The 14660-nt window shown below is 43.0% G+C and overlaps 1 protein-coding gene across 2 annotated transcripts in view; it reads right to left on the bottom strand.

Annotated features, from left to right (window-relative positions):
• SEMA3F (semaphorin 3F) overlaps positions 1 to 14660 on the bottom strand; it is a 170581-nt gene that overhangs the window by 16882 nt on the left and 139039 nt on the right. For both annotated transcript variants that reach the window (XM_042451542.1, XM_042451541.1), the window contains 4 exons: positions 7971 to 8110; positions 7542 to 7656; positions 4766 to 4835; positions 3775 to 3919 (listed from right to left, as the gene is read on the bottom strand). In XM_042451542.1, the coding sequence (XP_042307476.1) occupies positions 3775 to 3919; positions 4766 to 4835; positions 7542 to 7656; positions 7971 to 8110 (470 nt within the window). The remainder of the gene's footprint in view (positions 1 to 3774; positions 3920 to 4765; positions 4836 to 7541; positions 7657 to 7970; positions 8111 to 14660) is intronic.

Raw genomic sequence — 14660 nt, forward strand, 5'->3', positions numbered from 1 at the left:
GCATCAGGTAAGAATCACGTTCCTTTTTATTCTGGCAAAGAGAGGTTTAAAGATCCTTCCATTTTTATAGTGGGCAGAGAAGATGATGGAGCCATAGTTGTTGCCCCTCTGGACTATCTATCTGACATCTATTAATATCTCATCCAACTTGCCTTTGATTTCTTTACCCTACAAAATGATGCTGTACTCCTTAGATTTTTGCCAGCACTGAGAGATATCTTTGAAAATTTATTATTTTTGCTGATGGAGACTCTTAGGTTGTGGGGTATTTTTAGTTATTCTCACATAAGCCTCAGAATCCCATCTGACTGAGCTGCTAAACTAAGAGAGCCAACACAGTTTGTTCCTTGCATTTCTGGAAGTCTCCTCATAGAACAGCCAAGACTTTATCTAGCTCTTTTTGGCCCTGATGGGTGTATCAGCAAAAGAGACCAGAGAGCCGTATTCTCCAGGCCAATAAAATGAAGCAATGAGCTGTCCTTAGTTTTGGGTATTTTGCCAACAAGCACGGGGTGCCAGCAAATGAGTCTAGAGACCACCAACCTGGAGAGGAAACACTAATCAGCCTCCCACATTGTGGCCAAATGTCAAGCAGCGAGCAGGGCTGGAAAGCTCTTGGCTGCATTGTAGCAAAAGTTATGGATACCAAGGGAGGCTGAAGGAGCAAAAGCTAGGAAGAGAATGCACGGATGGAAAGTGATGAGAGGCATGTACATAAGGAGGGAATGTAGAGCAGAAGGAGAAGAGGAAGCAGCTGGTCTCAGGAGTGAACACCCTATACCAGAAGAACAGCCCAAGATCTTCCTTATGAACATCACAAATAAATCCCTTTACTGCAGTCATGAAAAGCTAAAAGGGGAGCACTTACATATGTATGTACTAGCTGAGACCACTAGACCTCTCTGGTCCAAATTCCCCAGATGTCCTTGGATTCTAAATTCCATCAACCCCAGTCAGCAATGTCCCAAAGGACAAATCAACATCTGGTGATGTCTACATCCCCCTGAATTAACTCAACATGATGTACATATATTGGTAGTGGCACTACAAGCACCTCAGAAGTGTTAACATATATAGAAGATGGAGGTTGGAATCATCAAATGAAGACTGTCTTTGTTGAAATGGTAATTAAGTGAACTACAAACCTGGCAGAGAGAAAATATGTTTTCTGCCATCTTTAACTACATGATATGTGTGGTAAGTAAGTGAAATCAAGCTTGAGAATATCAGTTGAGGGATAAGAACACAAGACAGGAGACAAGCCAAAGAAGAGTCACAGGATGTCCTAATGATCTGCCTCTACTTGAGTTTTCAAGTAACATATTGCAAGTACGTTTATACTTAATATGTAACTTTTTAAATCATAATTTTACCAACCTTGTCACTTTTTAAAGCAGTGTAATGACTGATATGTCAGTATCTTTTTGAGTATGTATAATATCTAGCATTTACTCATCAATCATAATAATTGCTTTTGGAGGATCATATTTGGGATTGGGGATCTTTTAAAATTTTTAAGCTGTATTCAGTCCTCCTCCTCCTCCTCCTCATTGTCATGGCACTAAAAAGCAATGTGTTAGCAACTAATCCAGGATTCTAAGCACTCATTCCCATTTAATTTAAAGCCTTCACTCCAATTTGATAAATCGATTTCAAAAGGCCCGTCGTTCCCACTATGAAAGTAGATCTTTTCAATATCCCCCTGTAATTGCTTCTTTTTTTGGCATGATTGTCATCCTCACTAGTTTGCACCGCTTCAAAACACATGTCAATCATCAGTGATGCAAGTGGCAGCCCAGCTTGAGAACTATATAAATTGATAGAAGATTTGATTGATTTTGCAGCTATTTGCAGTCAGTGAGGCAAGTAGCTGCAAAACCAATGAATTGAATCTTCTATCAATTTCTCTAAACAAAATGATAGAAGATTCGATTTATTGGTTTTGCAACTATTTGCCTCACTGTTTGCAAGTACAGTGCACCCGCGTCATATGCAGGTGCCTTTTACGAGGCTTTTTGCTTATGCTGAAAGCCACATAAAAGAAGTATCAGTGGTGTGTGCACCATGCCGCACATCATGCACAAGCCACATTATTTTCAGTGGGGCTTGAGCATACACCCTATTTGCCCTTGAGTAAAGCAAAGGCTCACTGTAGTTGCAAAATCAGTCAATCGAATGTTATATCAATTTTATTTTAAAAAATAAATAATGCACCTATAAGTCACACCACAAGCACAAAGGCAGTGGGGGGGGGGGTCATTAGTCCTTCCCCTCCAGCATGATGCGATTCAGATCTGTCGTTCCCATTTGTTGAACACACTTCAAAATCGATTTTTTTCAAAAGATCCGCATTTGCCTTGTTTTATTGTCACAGAAATCGATCAAAGTAGGATCGGAACCAGTTTCAAATGGGAACAATGGTCATATAGTGGGAACGTGCTCTAAATGAGCAAAAAAATGAGTTACATATTGTGTGTGTAGTTTTTTTAAAACAAGTAACAAGTGAATTACTCTACTTCTATTGCCTGCTAGTGATAAACATTCACTAGGCTGCAAAATTTTTCACTTCCAACAATGAAATTTGATTTTTGTTTGTTTTCCCCAGTCCTGCCACTTAAAAATCTCTCTTAAAAAGCAAGGACTGTAAGAGCTAGAAATGAAAGCCTTGGCATGTAAAGCCCAATCACTCAGGAATGGTCCACAGCTATGTGGAAGAGCATATGTTTGGCATGCAGAAGGTTTCATTCTGGTATCTCCAGGTAAGGCTGAAGAAACTCTTGTCTGAAACCTTGCAGGAGCTTCCATCAGTGTCTACTACATGGCCTACAGACAGATGGACCTACAGTCTAGTCTAAAGGGCAATTTGTTGTTCTAGGCTTGTCAATGATAGGAACTTCTGTTCCAAATTATTTCAGTTGAAAATATTATTTCATATGAACTCATATAAATCTAAGCACGTGAAGCTATCTCATATCAACATACACTGATGATTGAGTAATTGCAGAGCAATGCTGCTTTTCTTTTTTGGGTTTGTTTGTTTTGAACAAATATTAATTGTACCCAAAGGCCAGGATCTTATTTGCCTTCTATATACTGTTGGACTGAGTTCTCATAATTCCTAACCATTGACCATGCTGGCTGGGACCAATAGGATTTGCAGCCTAACAACAACTGAAGGGTTACAGGTTTCCCACCTCGGAGCAAGAGAAACCAAAACTATGTCTTCCATCAGTAGGCCCTCATGTTGTATCAGAACACTATGGCTCAGCGTATGGATCCTTATACTTTGTTGTTGTGTGCCTTCAAATTATTTCCAACTTAAGGCAACTCTAAGAGGAACCTATCATGGGCTTTTCTTGGCAAGATTTGCTCAAGAGGGGGCTTGCTTTTGCCTTCCTGTGAGGCTGAGAGAGTGTGACTTGGCCAAGGACACCCAAAGGATTTCCATGGCTGAGCAGGGATTTGAACCCAGGTATCTAGAGTTGGAATCCAATGCTCAAACCACTACACCATGCTGGCTCTTGGATCCTTATACCACACAAAAGTAACCCTTTAACAAAAGAGAACACACATATGAATATTTCATGTATGTATGTTAAACTTCTGCATAACTTGCCAGTAGTGTGTGTATGTGTGTGCGCACAGGACAGGACAGAGGTTAAGTACTAAACCTCTGAGCTTAGAATGTCTATATTTGCACCAGCAGAGACAGCATCACATCAGGCCCATGCCCCAGGATAGAAGTAACCCTCAGGTGATCTCATCCACACTTACAGTGCCTGGACGAGGATAGGGCATTTTGCCTGTGTAGGGCATCCACTGGTAGTTGGGACCTTCCTTGTGGGCAAAAGGTCCATTGAAGACCATGCGGATATCAGCCATTGAATAGACACACACTGCAGAGCCCTTAAAGACAGATCTGTGTAAAGAAAAAGAGGAGCAACCTGTGTCATTTACAGAGGTGAATGTCTCCTCACAGATAAAAGCTGGCCACAATGCTTCCTCCTTCCCTCCAGGCACCCTTGTTCCCTTTCCCATCACAGCTAACATTCATTCTCTGCTTGGTTGATAGGAAGTCATTGAAATGCTCTTTGTTAGCACATGCAATGTTAAACTTTTGTTAACGTGCATTGACACGGATCCTAGAAAAGAAGGGATTTCCTGCCTGGCACAGAGTGCCAAGCCAGAAAGGCAATGGGGCTGGGGAAGACAATGCAATTTTGGTGCACTGGGATCAGCTCCAAGCAGCTGCTCTGAGAGAAGCCATAGTCCCTCTGATAAAACATTCCAGGATTAGTCATTCCAGTCACAAGTACTAAGAAAAAATGGCACTAGCTGTTGCTGTTTTAGTCTAACAAAGGACCTGATGCCCTCTTGACCTTGCAGGGGTGTAAATAGATCCTGGGGTGTACTGGCTGAGGGGGAGGGCTACACCTGCCCTCTTCCCTGGGGGATCAAGTCATCAGCTACAGCTGCTATGGTTAAGTTTGTGGGAAAACCCCCAAGCTTGGCAAGCAAGTTTGGGCTCTCTTCCAGCTCTGCCAGAAAATTTCAGGATGACCCCATCCAAGAGAATCACAATCCTTCCTTGGCTAGATATGGAGGACATCATCACTATTCACTAGTTATGGATTGGACACCCTCTGCTTTAGAACTATTTCACTATAAGAGTTCTGACTAGTGCTTTTCCTTGTAAAGCTTTGCCTATAGAGGTTGATGAGAACTGAAGAATGGCCCCTGTATCTTGTTCCCAGATTGCACTCACCCAGAGGCAGCAAAAACAGCATAAATAATAGGGTTCTTCCCATCCTGGGTCTGCTGGACAAAGACGTCCTCTTGAGGAGAAAGGAGAGAAAGTTAGCCACTCATATCATGGATGGAGGTGAGATACATATAACAATAAGAACTCAAATACAGTTGGCCTCTGTATTCACAGATCTGAATCCACAGATTCACCCATCTATGGCTTGAATATATATAACCCCAAAAAGCAAATATTTGTTCTGTCATTTTGTTTAAGTGTCACTATGTTACTACACCATTGTGAATAATGGGACTTGGGCAGCCATGATTTTGGTATCCACAAGGTGTCTTGGAATCAAATCCCAGTAGATAGCAAGGCCCCACTACACAAGGCTGTCTTGAGACAATCAAAGGGAAGATGTCAATGGGGCCTATAGCAAGGGTGGACAACCTCTGAGGGTCTGGAGGCCATTTGTTCATTCCCCTGGATCTTGTTTCTGCTGAAAAAGTAGCGAATAGCACTCTCAAATGCCTTGGGAGGGGGACATGATTTGCCATTTAAAGGCTATTTTAGGCACCCAACTTTCATGTTCCAATAGCCCCTTTTGGGTTTTGAAAACAGGTGGTGAGCGGGAATAGACTTTAAATGGCAAATTCTTCCTTTTTTTACTTAAGGCTTCTGGAGTCATTACTTCCCACTTTTCCCACAAAATACTTTTGCGATGTCCAGTGAAAGTGCTAAAAGTTGCACTGGGACTGACCCCAGAGCAGGCAGGAGACATTTGTCTAGTTGAGGGGAAGCTGGTAAACCACCCAGAGGAGTCTGAGCTGCCACCTTTGCTGGGAATAGGATCTCCAATCTCCACCATGCCAGTGTTGGAGACCTGTGTCTGTTTCTGTTCCCAAAGGGAGTGAGTCCACCCACAGAGCTTGATCTGCTTAAGGGTGGGCTGACTAGGCTTGCTACTGCTACCTTGTACAAGCTGGCTAATATAGAACCTAGTTCTGGTTTTGTTTAAAACCATTTACTATGTGAAAAGGGAAACCTACTTATAGGGCATTTCAACAAAACTATGTTGCCCAACAAGCTCACATTTAAGAGAAATGTCATTCCTGTTCCTATTTCTTATCCTGTCTTTCATATTCCAGCACAGCTTCTCCATTTAAATATATATTGTTACCTTCAAAATTGCCTTTGGCATTTAATTTTTTTTTAATTTAAAAAATGCTTCTGGTAGTCCTCCTGAAGCTTTGGTTAAATGCCTCCATTGCCCTTGCCTGGGCAATTGTTGCACGATGCCTAGAGACATGTGACTTTGCAAGTCTTTGAACTCTCTGATTACGGCACACTGTAGGTCTGTTAGATCACACACTATACTTGTCCATGCTAAGAGGAAAATCTGTTAGGAAGGTTTGTGTTGTGGCAAAGCCTTACAGGGCTGCACTAAATTGTTCTTAAGATCTCTTAAAGCCATGTAATCCTATGCAAAATGGGAGCTTCCTCCTCTTTCTCCCCAAAATACCTTTCCCACTTTTCCTATTACACCAAGGGCCAGCAAAGTGTGGCCCCAGCATTGCATGTAATCTCAAAGAAGTATTTGTGATCTCTCCAAATTCCCTAGACTCCCAAAAAGGTTATTCTGTTTTAATCCCTTATTGCAAAAGCCACTTTGGCTTCTATTGTGAGAGAAAGGTGGGATAAAAAATTAGGGGCTATGCAGATGGGTGGCATGCAGCCACCCCTCTACTGACTGGATTGGGAACACGACAACCGCATGCTGTGGCCCCGATCTGACCTATGGAGAGCACAAAAAGGAGCCACAAAAAGTGGGTCATTTTTGCGCTCTTCAAGGGGTGCTATAGCTCTGGTGATATGGCTCTATGACACCCTTTCGATGCTACATCATGTAGATGCAGTGCCATGATGGTCAATCAAGGTCTGGTAAAGATGTTTGACCACATTTTTCACTTGTAAAAAAAATCACCAAAGAACAAATCCTAACAAGAACAAGAAGACGCACCAGAATCCCAGATCAGCTACTTGGTTACCTCTGTGAAATTAAACAGTGTCTTCTGGCCTGAATAACCCCCCCCCCCCCAACCTTGTGGACTCTTCCAACTTTATGATTCTATGATTCACTTTAAGAACCAGGCACTAGGTCAGGTGATGGAAGGCCATTCAGCTTCTAATTTAAGGCAAAGAGGATGCTGTTTCCACCCATTTGCACCAGAAATATCAAGGCTGTAACAATTAGAATCAGGACCTTTGTGACAAGTCCTTCTTGCAGCCTTTCTCACTGGTGGGGGGTGGGCATGGAGGTGTCATGCTGCTTGTACCCCTGTCGGAAGCTAAATGGACCTCCTTTGCTTATTCTGGTTTCTGGCTCCTAAGTTGGGCTGCAAGGGCCAGGCCAAGAGACTTTACTTAGTTACCCCAACATATTTAAATAGCTGATCTGAGATTCTGGTGCTTATTGTTGTTGTTGTTAATGTTATATTTGTATTAATAGTATGAGTAGTAGTAATAATTCTTGGGAAACAAAATTATTTTCTTTGCAGATGAAAATGCACAGTAATAACTTTACCAGACTTTGACTAAAATATTGGTATAGCTCCCAGTGGCTAAGCAGAAGTACTCTGAGAATCAGACTGGAGCCTGCTGGCTGCCAATTGAAATTCATTATAATTCATCTCTGTCAAGATGTCAAATTGCTTAGCACTTATCTATACCTTCTTGCACTTCCCCTTCTCCTACCACTACACTCATGTATCAGAATTCCTTCCCTGGCTGTACTTACGAAGTTCATCAAAGTGAGTTTCAATCCCATCAGGCCCTGGTACAGAACAGATGAGTCGTGCTTTCAGGAATGTGCTCCATTTATTCACCAGGCAACAGTGCCCTCCATCATCATTCTAAACCAGAAGAGAACAGCAGAAAATGAGTGGCAGAAAATGTTGCAGGGGTGACAGCTCTATTGCCTGCAGTTGGATCATACTAATATCAGTGAGATTTGCTTTGAATGTAAAGTGCAGTTAGACCAGAACACAATATAAAGAGGAAGCAATAGGAGCAATCGTAGTGGAGTCACTCAGTGACATAATGGCTCTGGTCTCATACAAGATAAGGCAAGGTGAAGTAAAGAGTAATACGGAAGAGTCCAGGCACATGGAATTTACAGAGAACTCCCCCCTGCCACCAAATTTTGTTGCTCCTTCTCTGCACATACCAGGCAAATGCGACCAATGCGGGAGTAGACCACAGGACTCTGTGGGGAATCGGTGGACTTCTCTCGAAAGAAGAAGTAGAGCTTGTCATCATTCCGCTCTGCACTGTCTGGGATGAGTTGTGCATGGACAAATGCCGGATCTGCAAAAATAAATGAAATAACTGAAATAAACAGCATAAAGCATAAATAAATAAATAGTGTTCTTTCCAGCCTCTAGGATGTCATGGAAATCTGGGACTGAAATAAAATCCATGTGATTTCCTGTTGGATCTTGAGAATGAAGTTTCATCTCCACTGAAAGAGACAGCATCTTATCTCTGGAGCCCTGGTGGCGCAGTGGTTAAATGCCTGTACTGCAGCCATTCACTCAAAACCACAAGGTTGCGAGTTCAAGACCAGCAAAAGGGCCCAAGCTCAACTCAGGCTTGCATCCTTCCGAGGTCGCTAAAATGAGTACCCAGACTGTTGGGGGCAAATTAGCTTACTTGCTAATTAGCTTACTTGCTGTTCACCGCTATGATCTTTGGAATAGCGGTATATAAATAAAACAAATTATTATTATTATTAAATGTGTGCATATTTTCTTCCTCAAGCCACCCAGCCCAATAAAGCATAGGGTTAAGGCTTGAGTTTACCTTAATGTCTCTGTGATGAAAGCATATTGCTGGGTGGGGGAGGGGGGAGGAAACTGGCTAAGGACACTACCATTTGACAGATTTGCCAAGGACATTATCATGAAACATGTTGTTCATTCACTTAATTGCAGCAATTTGCTCTGTGTCCTCTGATTGTTGCCTGAGCCATGTTCCTTTTATTTAAGGATAAATACCTCTGGGAATGTTTTGTATCTTCTCTTGGGTAACCCCCCTCTACCTTTGTGGGGGGGAAGTTCCTCCATTTTGGTGTTGGCTTGTCCTCCTCTGCAACTGAGGCCACCCCTCCCTTTATCTTTGGAGAGGGGAGGGAAGGGAGGTGAAAGCTGGGGGCCCCGGGAGTGTATGAGGAGGGTCATCTCAAGGCAGACTGCAGCCATGTCTTCCATGAGGACACAGCCCGGGAGGCTCTGGGCAGTGGGCAGCTCCACCACCTGCAGCCCCAGCTTTCCTTTCAGGCCCTGTGCCTCAGTCTTGGCCTCAGAGAGGCCTTGTCAGCCATGCCAGATCTCCTCAAGCCTTGACCTCAGCCCCACGTATGGCGGCACCTGCCCTGGGCCCAGAGAAGCCTTGCTGGATCTCCTTGGGCCTTGGCCAAGGCCCTGAATGTAGTGGGGCCTCAGCGCCAGGAGGAGGCAAGGAGAGGGTGTCGAAGAGGACCGAGTCCATCTTGGAGGAGGAGGTGATGGTGGAGATGACTTGCTGCCTTGTTCCGGCCACATTTTCTCCAGTCCACTGGAGATTAACAAAATGTAACCTGGAACAAAGCAGGAATCCGGGATTGGAGGGTCAAAAATGCCCAGCTGGACTGGGACGTTTTTTGGACCCTCCAATCCGGGATTGTCCCAGGAAAAATCAGGAAATGGCAACCCTACTCAGACTTCATCTTCATAGGCACATGCTAAGTTCTGCCCTTCTGAGCTGATGCTTATTTTATAGATCTCTACGTTAACCTGTGGTGGCTTTTTGTACAGCTCAAGTGGAGAGAGGAAGCAACATCTGTCTTCAAAACTAGATATTTCAATTTTTGTTTTCATATTGACATTAATCTGATCCTTAGCCTTCCCAAAAGCTGCAGAGAAAATACAGATTTCTGCACTCTGCTGTAATAATGAATCATAGAATCATTGAGTTGGAAGAGACCACAAGGGCCATCCAGTCCAATCCCCTGCCATGCAGGAACTCTCAGTCAAAGCATCCCCGACAGATGGCTTTCCAGCCTCTGCTTAAAGACCCCCCAAGGAGGGAGACTCCACTACACTCCGCGGGAGTGTTTTCCACTGTCGAACAGCCCTTACTGTCAGGAAGTTCTTCCTAATGTTGAGGTGGAATCTCTTTTCCTATAGCTTGCATCCATTGCTCCGGGTCCTAGTCTCTGGAGCAGCAGAAAACAAGTCAGCTCACTCCTCAATATGACAACCCTTCAAGTATTTAAACAGGGCTATCATATCACCTCTTAACCTTATCTTCTCCAGGCTAAACATCCCCAGCTCCCTAAGTCGTTCCTCATAGGACATGGTTTCCAGACCCTTCACCATTTTAGTCGCCCTCATTTGGACACACTCCAGTTTCCCAATGTCCTTTTTGAGTTGTGGTGCCCAGAACTGGACACAATATTCCAGGTGGGGCCTGACCAGAACAGAACAGAGTGACACTGTTACTTCCCTTGATCTAGACACTATACTTCTATTGATGCAGCCTAAAATTGCATTGGCCTTGTTAGCTGCCACATTGCACTGTTGACTCATGTTCAACTTGTGGTCTACTTGGACTCCTATATCCCTTTCACATGTAGTCTCATTCGGCCAGGTGTCCCTCATCCTATATCTGTGCATTTTATTTTTCTGCCCTAAGTGCAGTACCTTACATTTCTCCATGTTGAAATTCATTTTGTTAGGTTTGACCCAGCTTTCTAATCTATTAAGGTCATTCTGAAGTTTGATCCTGTCCTCAGGGGTATTAGCTACTCCTCTTAATTTGGTGTCATCTGCAAATTTGATAAGTATACCCCCAATTCTGTCATCCAAGTCATTGATAAAGATGTTGAATAGCACTGGCCCCAGGACAGAGCCCTGTGGAACCCAACTGGTCACTTCTCTCCAGGATAAAAAAGAGCCATTGTTGAGCACCCTTTGGATTCAGCCAGTCAACCAATTACAAATCCATGTAATAGTTATGTTGTCTAGCCATATTTCACTAGCTTGTTTGCAAGAATGTCATGGGGAACCCTGTCAAAAGCCTTACCGATATCAAGATATACTTTATCCACAGCATTCCCTTCATCTAACAAGCTGGTAATTTCATCAAAGAAAGAGATCAGATTTGTCTGGCATGACTTTTTTCTCTGAAACCCGTGTTGACTTTTTGTGATTATGGCATTGTTTTCTAGATGTTCACAGACTCTCTATTTAATAATCTGCTCTAGATGTTTGCATTCCCTTATTGAATGCTTACTCATTCTGATCTTGTTTTCCAAAAGTTGCCATAAAACTTTCTCAATGGAGTCAGCTTACTGGATTCTAAAAGAGAACTGAAATGTGATGGAAGAACTTGGGTATCTGATCTGATGTAGGCATCATGCAGTTGCTTGTTCCCTGTAGGCCCCAGGCAGGATATGAGGCAGAAGGGCTCTGGTGCAGCACACCTCATGCCATCATGGCTAATTTTCTCTTTAAGATCACTCTCATCTTATTTTTGTTACAACAAATAATTCGGTTCAGTGTTTGCCTTTTGCTCTGCCTCTGCTGTTCAGTTCAGGAACCACTTTGTGCTGTGACCCATATACTAAGACTGAACTGAAGACTTAGGTATGCAGGTAAAAAACAACAACAACACATGGCTTCATTTTCATCAACATTTGCTCAATAACCATTTATTTTATCCCACCTTGCACAAAATTTAAGTCCCACATTACAGCTGAAAAGCAGACCTCAATCTGGCTTTTGAAAATGTTAAAATACCAGTTATTGTTGTAGTTGTTCTTGTTCTAGGTGTTGTTGCGTGCCTTCAAGTTGTTTCCATCTAAAAGAAACCTATTACTGGATTTTCTTGGCAAGATTTGTTCCAAGGGGGTTTGCCTTTGCCTTCCTCTGAGGCTGAGAGAATGTGACTTGTCCAAGGTCACCCAGTGGGTTTCCATGGCTGAGGAGGGATTTGAACCTTGGTCTCCAGAGTTGTAGCCCAATGCTCAAACCATTACACCACACTGGCTAAATTCTGCAGTTTTGGACTACAACTTCCAGAATTGGGATTCTAGGAGTTGTAGTCCAAACAATACTTTTCTCAAGATCTATGAAATGCATATTGGACTGGTGGGGTGGGGGGGCTATTAAAAACAAAAAAATTAAAGCAAACAAATTAAGATTCTGGAAGTTGTACTTCAACAGACTAATTTTGCCAAGCTCTGTGAAACACACCACATCAAGTGGTAAGCCCTATTAAGAACAGTTAGCTCTCCATATCCATAGATTCTGCATCCACAGAGTTAACCATCCACGTCTTGAAAAATATCCCCCCCCTAAAAAAAAACAAAAAACAAATCTTGATTCTGAAGTTTTATACGAGGCACAACATTTTACTACACCATCATATACAATGGGACTTGAGCATCCATGGATTTTGGTTTCCCAGACGTCTTGGAACCAAACCCCAGCAGATACCAAGGGCCCACTGTACCTTTAAACCAAGCAAGACAAGATAAATCAGTAACAGCAACATTTCAACCCACTGTCAGGATCATGCAAAGACCAGCTCATCCTGCAGCCAGATGATTTTTGGTGCCTCCTTGTTTCTTCAGCCCAGCAGCTCCTGCAGCAAATGGGCTGCAGACATGGAGATAGTTTATTGTGGCCTGCAGCCTCTGCTGCTTTTGTTCTTGCCAAACAAGCCAGATGACCTACTCAGATGTCTCATGAAAAGTTTCAAGAAGAAGTATTTCAGAGCCTGTTGGCTGCATAAACTTTCCCTAAATCAGCACTAAGTCTTTCCCCAGTTTTAGATCCAGGTCCTATTCCTTTGCACATCCCATGATACTGTCTTTCCATGGAGCACTGGGAGAAAAGGAAATTCACTAGATGATGGGAAATGGCTGTGAGAAACTAGCAAATGTTCTAGATTTAGCCCTTGAAAAAGTCTTGCCTCAATAAATTATCAGTTCCATGAAAATCTGCCCCTTCTCTACACTAAAAATAAAAGCTATTCTGAATTCCTTCACACATCCCAAAGCTTGCTGTGATGCAAATTTGTGCTTTTGGAAAGAATTTTGGATCCAAGGTTTTTTTTTTCTGCCCTGCAACACTTTGAATGGAATGTGGTGATGGCTTACTATGTCCCTTGGAGTAAAGCTAGAGAAGCAAATCTTTGTCAGCCTTAGAAAAGGAATTAACATAATGGCACAGGGACCTAAGCAGCTGTTTGCCCAGGGAACATTGAAGTGTGATTGATTAACTAAGCCCTTCATCTACCTTGCAGGAGCCCTGAACTCTGTTCCTTGTATCACCTCATTTGTAATGTAAAATGAAGCATCTTAGAATTCTGTACTTGCAGAACTGGGCTTGAAAAGAGTGAATAGTAATGCAAAATCCATGAACAGGGAAACTTGATTAATGACATCTCAAGGCAGTGAGACAGTGTTTCTCAGGCTTTATGAAACTATACTCTCCCAAACCTCTAAACTCTACATGCACATGCACGCACAACTGCTATATGTATAATAATCAATGATATATATTGCATATATGTGAAATCTTTGGTTCTTACACATCCAGCCAACCACTGCAAGAAAAAAATGGCAGAAAGTTGCAGTCCCCTAATTTTTCTCCTTCTGAGGCCTCTGACCATTGCCCTCCATTGAAGCACAGAACTGTGTGTGCCATATGGCCTTTCATGCAATCATAAACCACACTGCTGCCCTCAAATGCTGTGGAAGACATCACCATTCTTGAAGTAAAATTCAAGCTCTAGTGCAATTAACTTCCATATGTGGAAATCAGCAATGGCTACCAGTCTTGTCCTTTGCTTCAAACAGGGGGGAAAAACATGGCCTGGCCCTTCGACCCTCTACCTGTGCCATTTAATTTCCAGGGACTTCTGAGCAGCCAGCCATTTCTTTTAATCACTGAATGGAAAGTCTGAATTGTGCCTGTTTCAAAAGGTATGTGGCAAGTACACCTGTCTGGCTTCAAAAATTATGGGAAGAAAATCTGAGAGGCATTGCAGTCTGGTGTGTGTGTGTGTGTGTGTGTGTGTGTGTGTGTGTGTGTGTATATTCCTGCCCTGCAGTTCTTTTGCAGGGGTGGCTGTAGACAATATATATATTGGGCAGGAATAGTAATCGAACATTTGCTTACATAGATAAATGACATCCCCCTGAACCTGATCCCCAACTTCAGTTTACTCAGCTGTTTTTGCTGTTCCACAACAGCTGGAGGAGCAGGCTAGAGAGGGCTAAGATCTTCTCTCATTGGATCTCTTTCCATGATGCATGCTGGGCGAGAAGGGACAGGAGATTAAATGCCCTGGATCAGTTATCAGTAATGACACAAAGTCAAAATTGCCCTTCACCACCAACTGTGTGTAGAGAAAGTAATGCCAGGAACAAAATGCTTTTGAATTACAGTAAGAAAAGTTAGCATATATCGGTCATGAGAGCAATGGGAGGAATCAACTAGTCAAAAACAGGCATGTCCTAAAAATCCAACAACAGTCAGATGGCTGAGCAATGATCACATCATTAGGTACACACATTTCTTTTTCTTTGTGGAACAAAGTTATCCTTGTTATCAATGACACCTTCAGCCATCTGATTTGCAAAGCCCCAAAACTAATGAACAATTTATAAAGAGCCCTCCTCCAACCACCATCTTGAGGGGGAGGGAGGCCTGGCCTGAAGACAAAGAGCCCTCCTCCAACCACCATCTTGAGGGGGAGAGAGGCCAGGCCTGAAGACAAAGAGCCCTCCTCCTGATCACCATCTTGAGGGGGAGAGAGGCCAGGCCTAAAGACAAAGAGCCCTCCTCCAACCACCATCTTAAGGGGG

Source organism: Sceloporus undulatus, chromosome 2 (assembly GCF_019175285.1).
Source record: "Sceloporus undulatus isolate JIND9_A2432 ecotype Alabama chromosome 2, SceUnd_v1.1, whole genome shotgun sequence".
Classification (NCBI taxonomy): Eukaryota; Metazoa; Chordata; class Lepidosauria; order Squamata; family Phrynosomatidae; genus Sceloporus; species Sceloporus undulatus.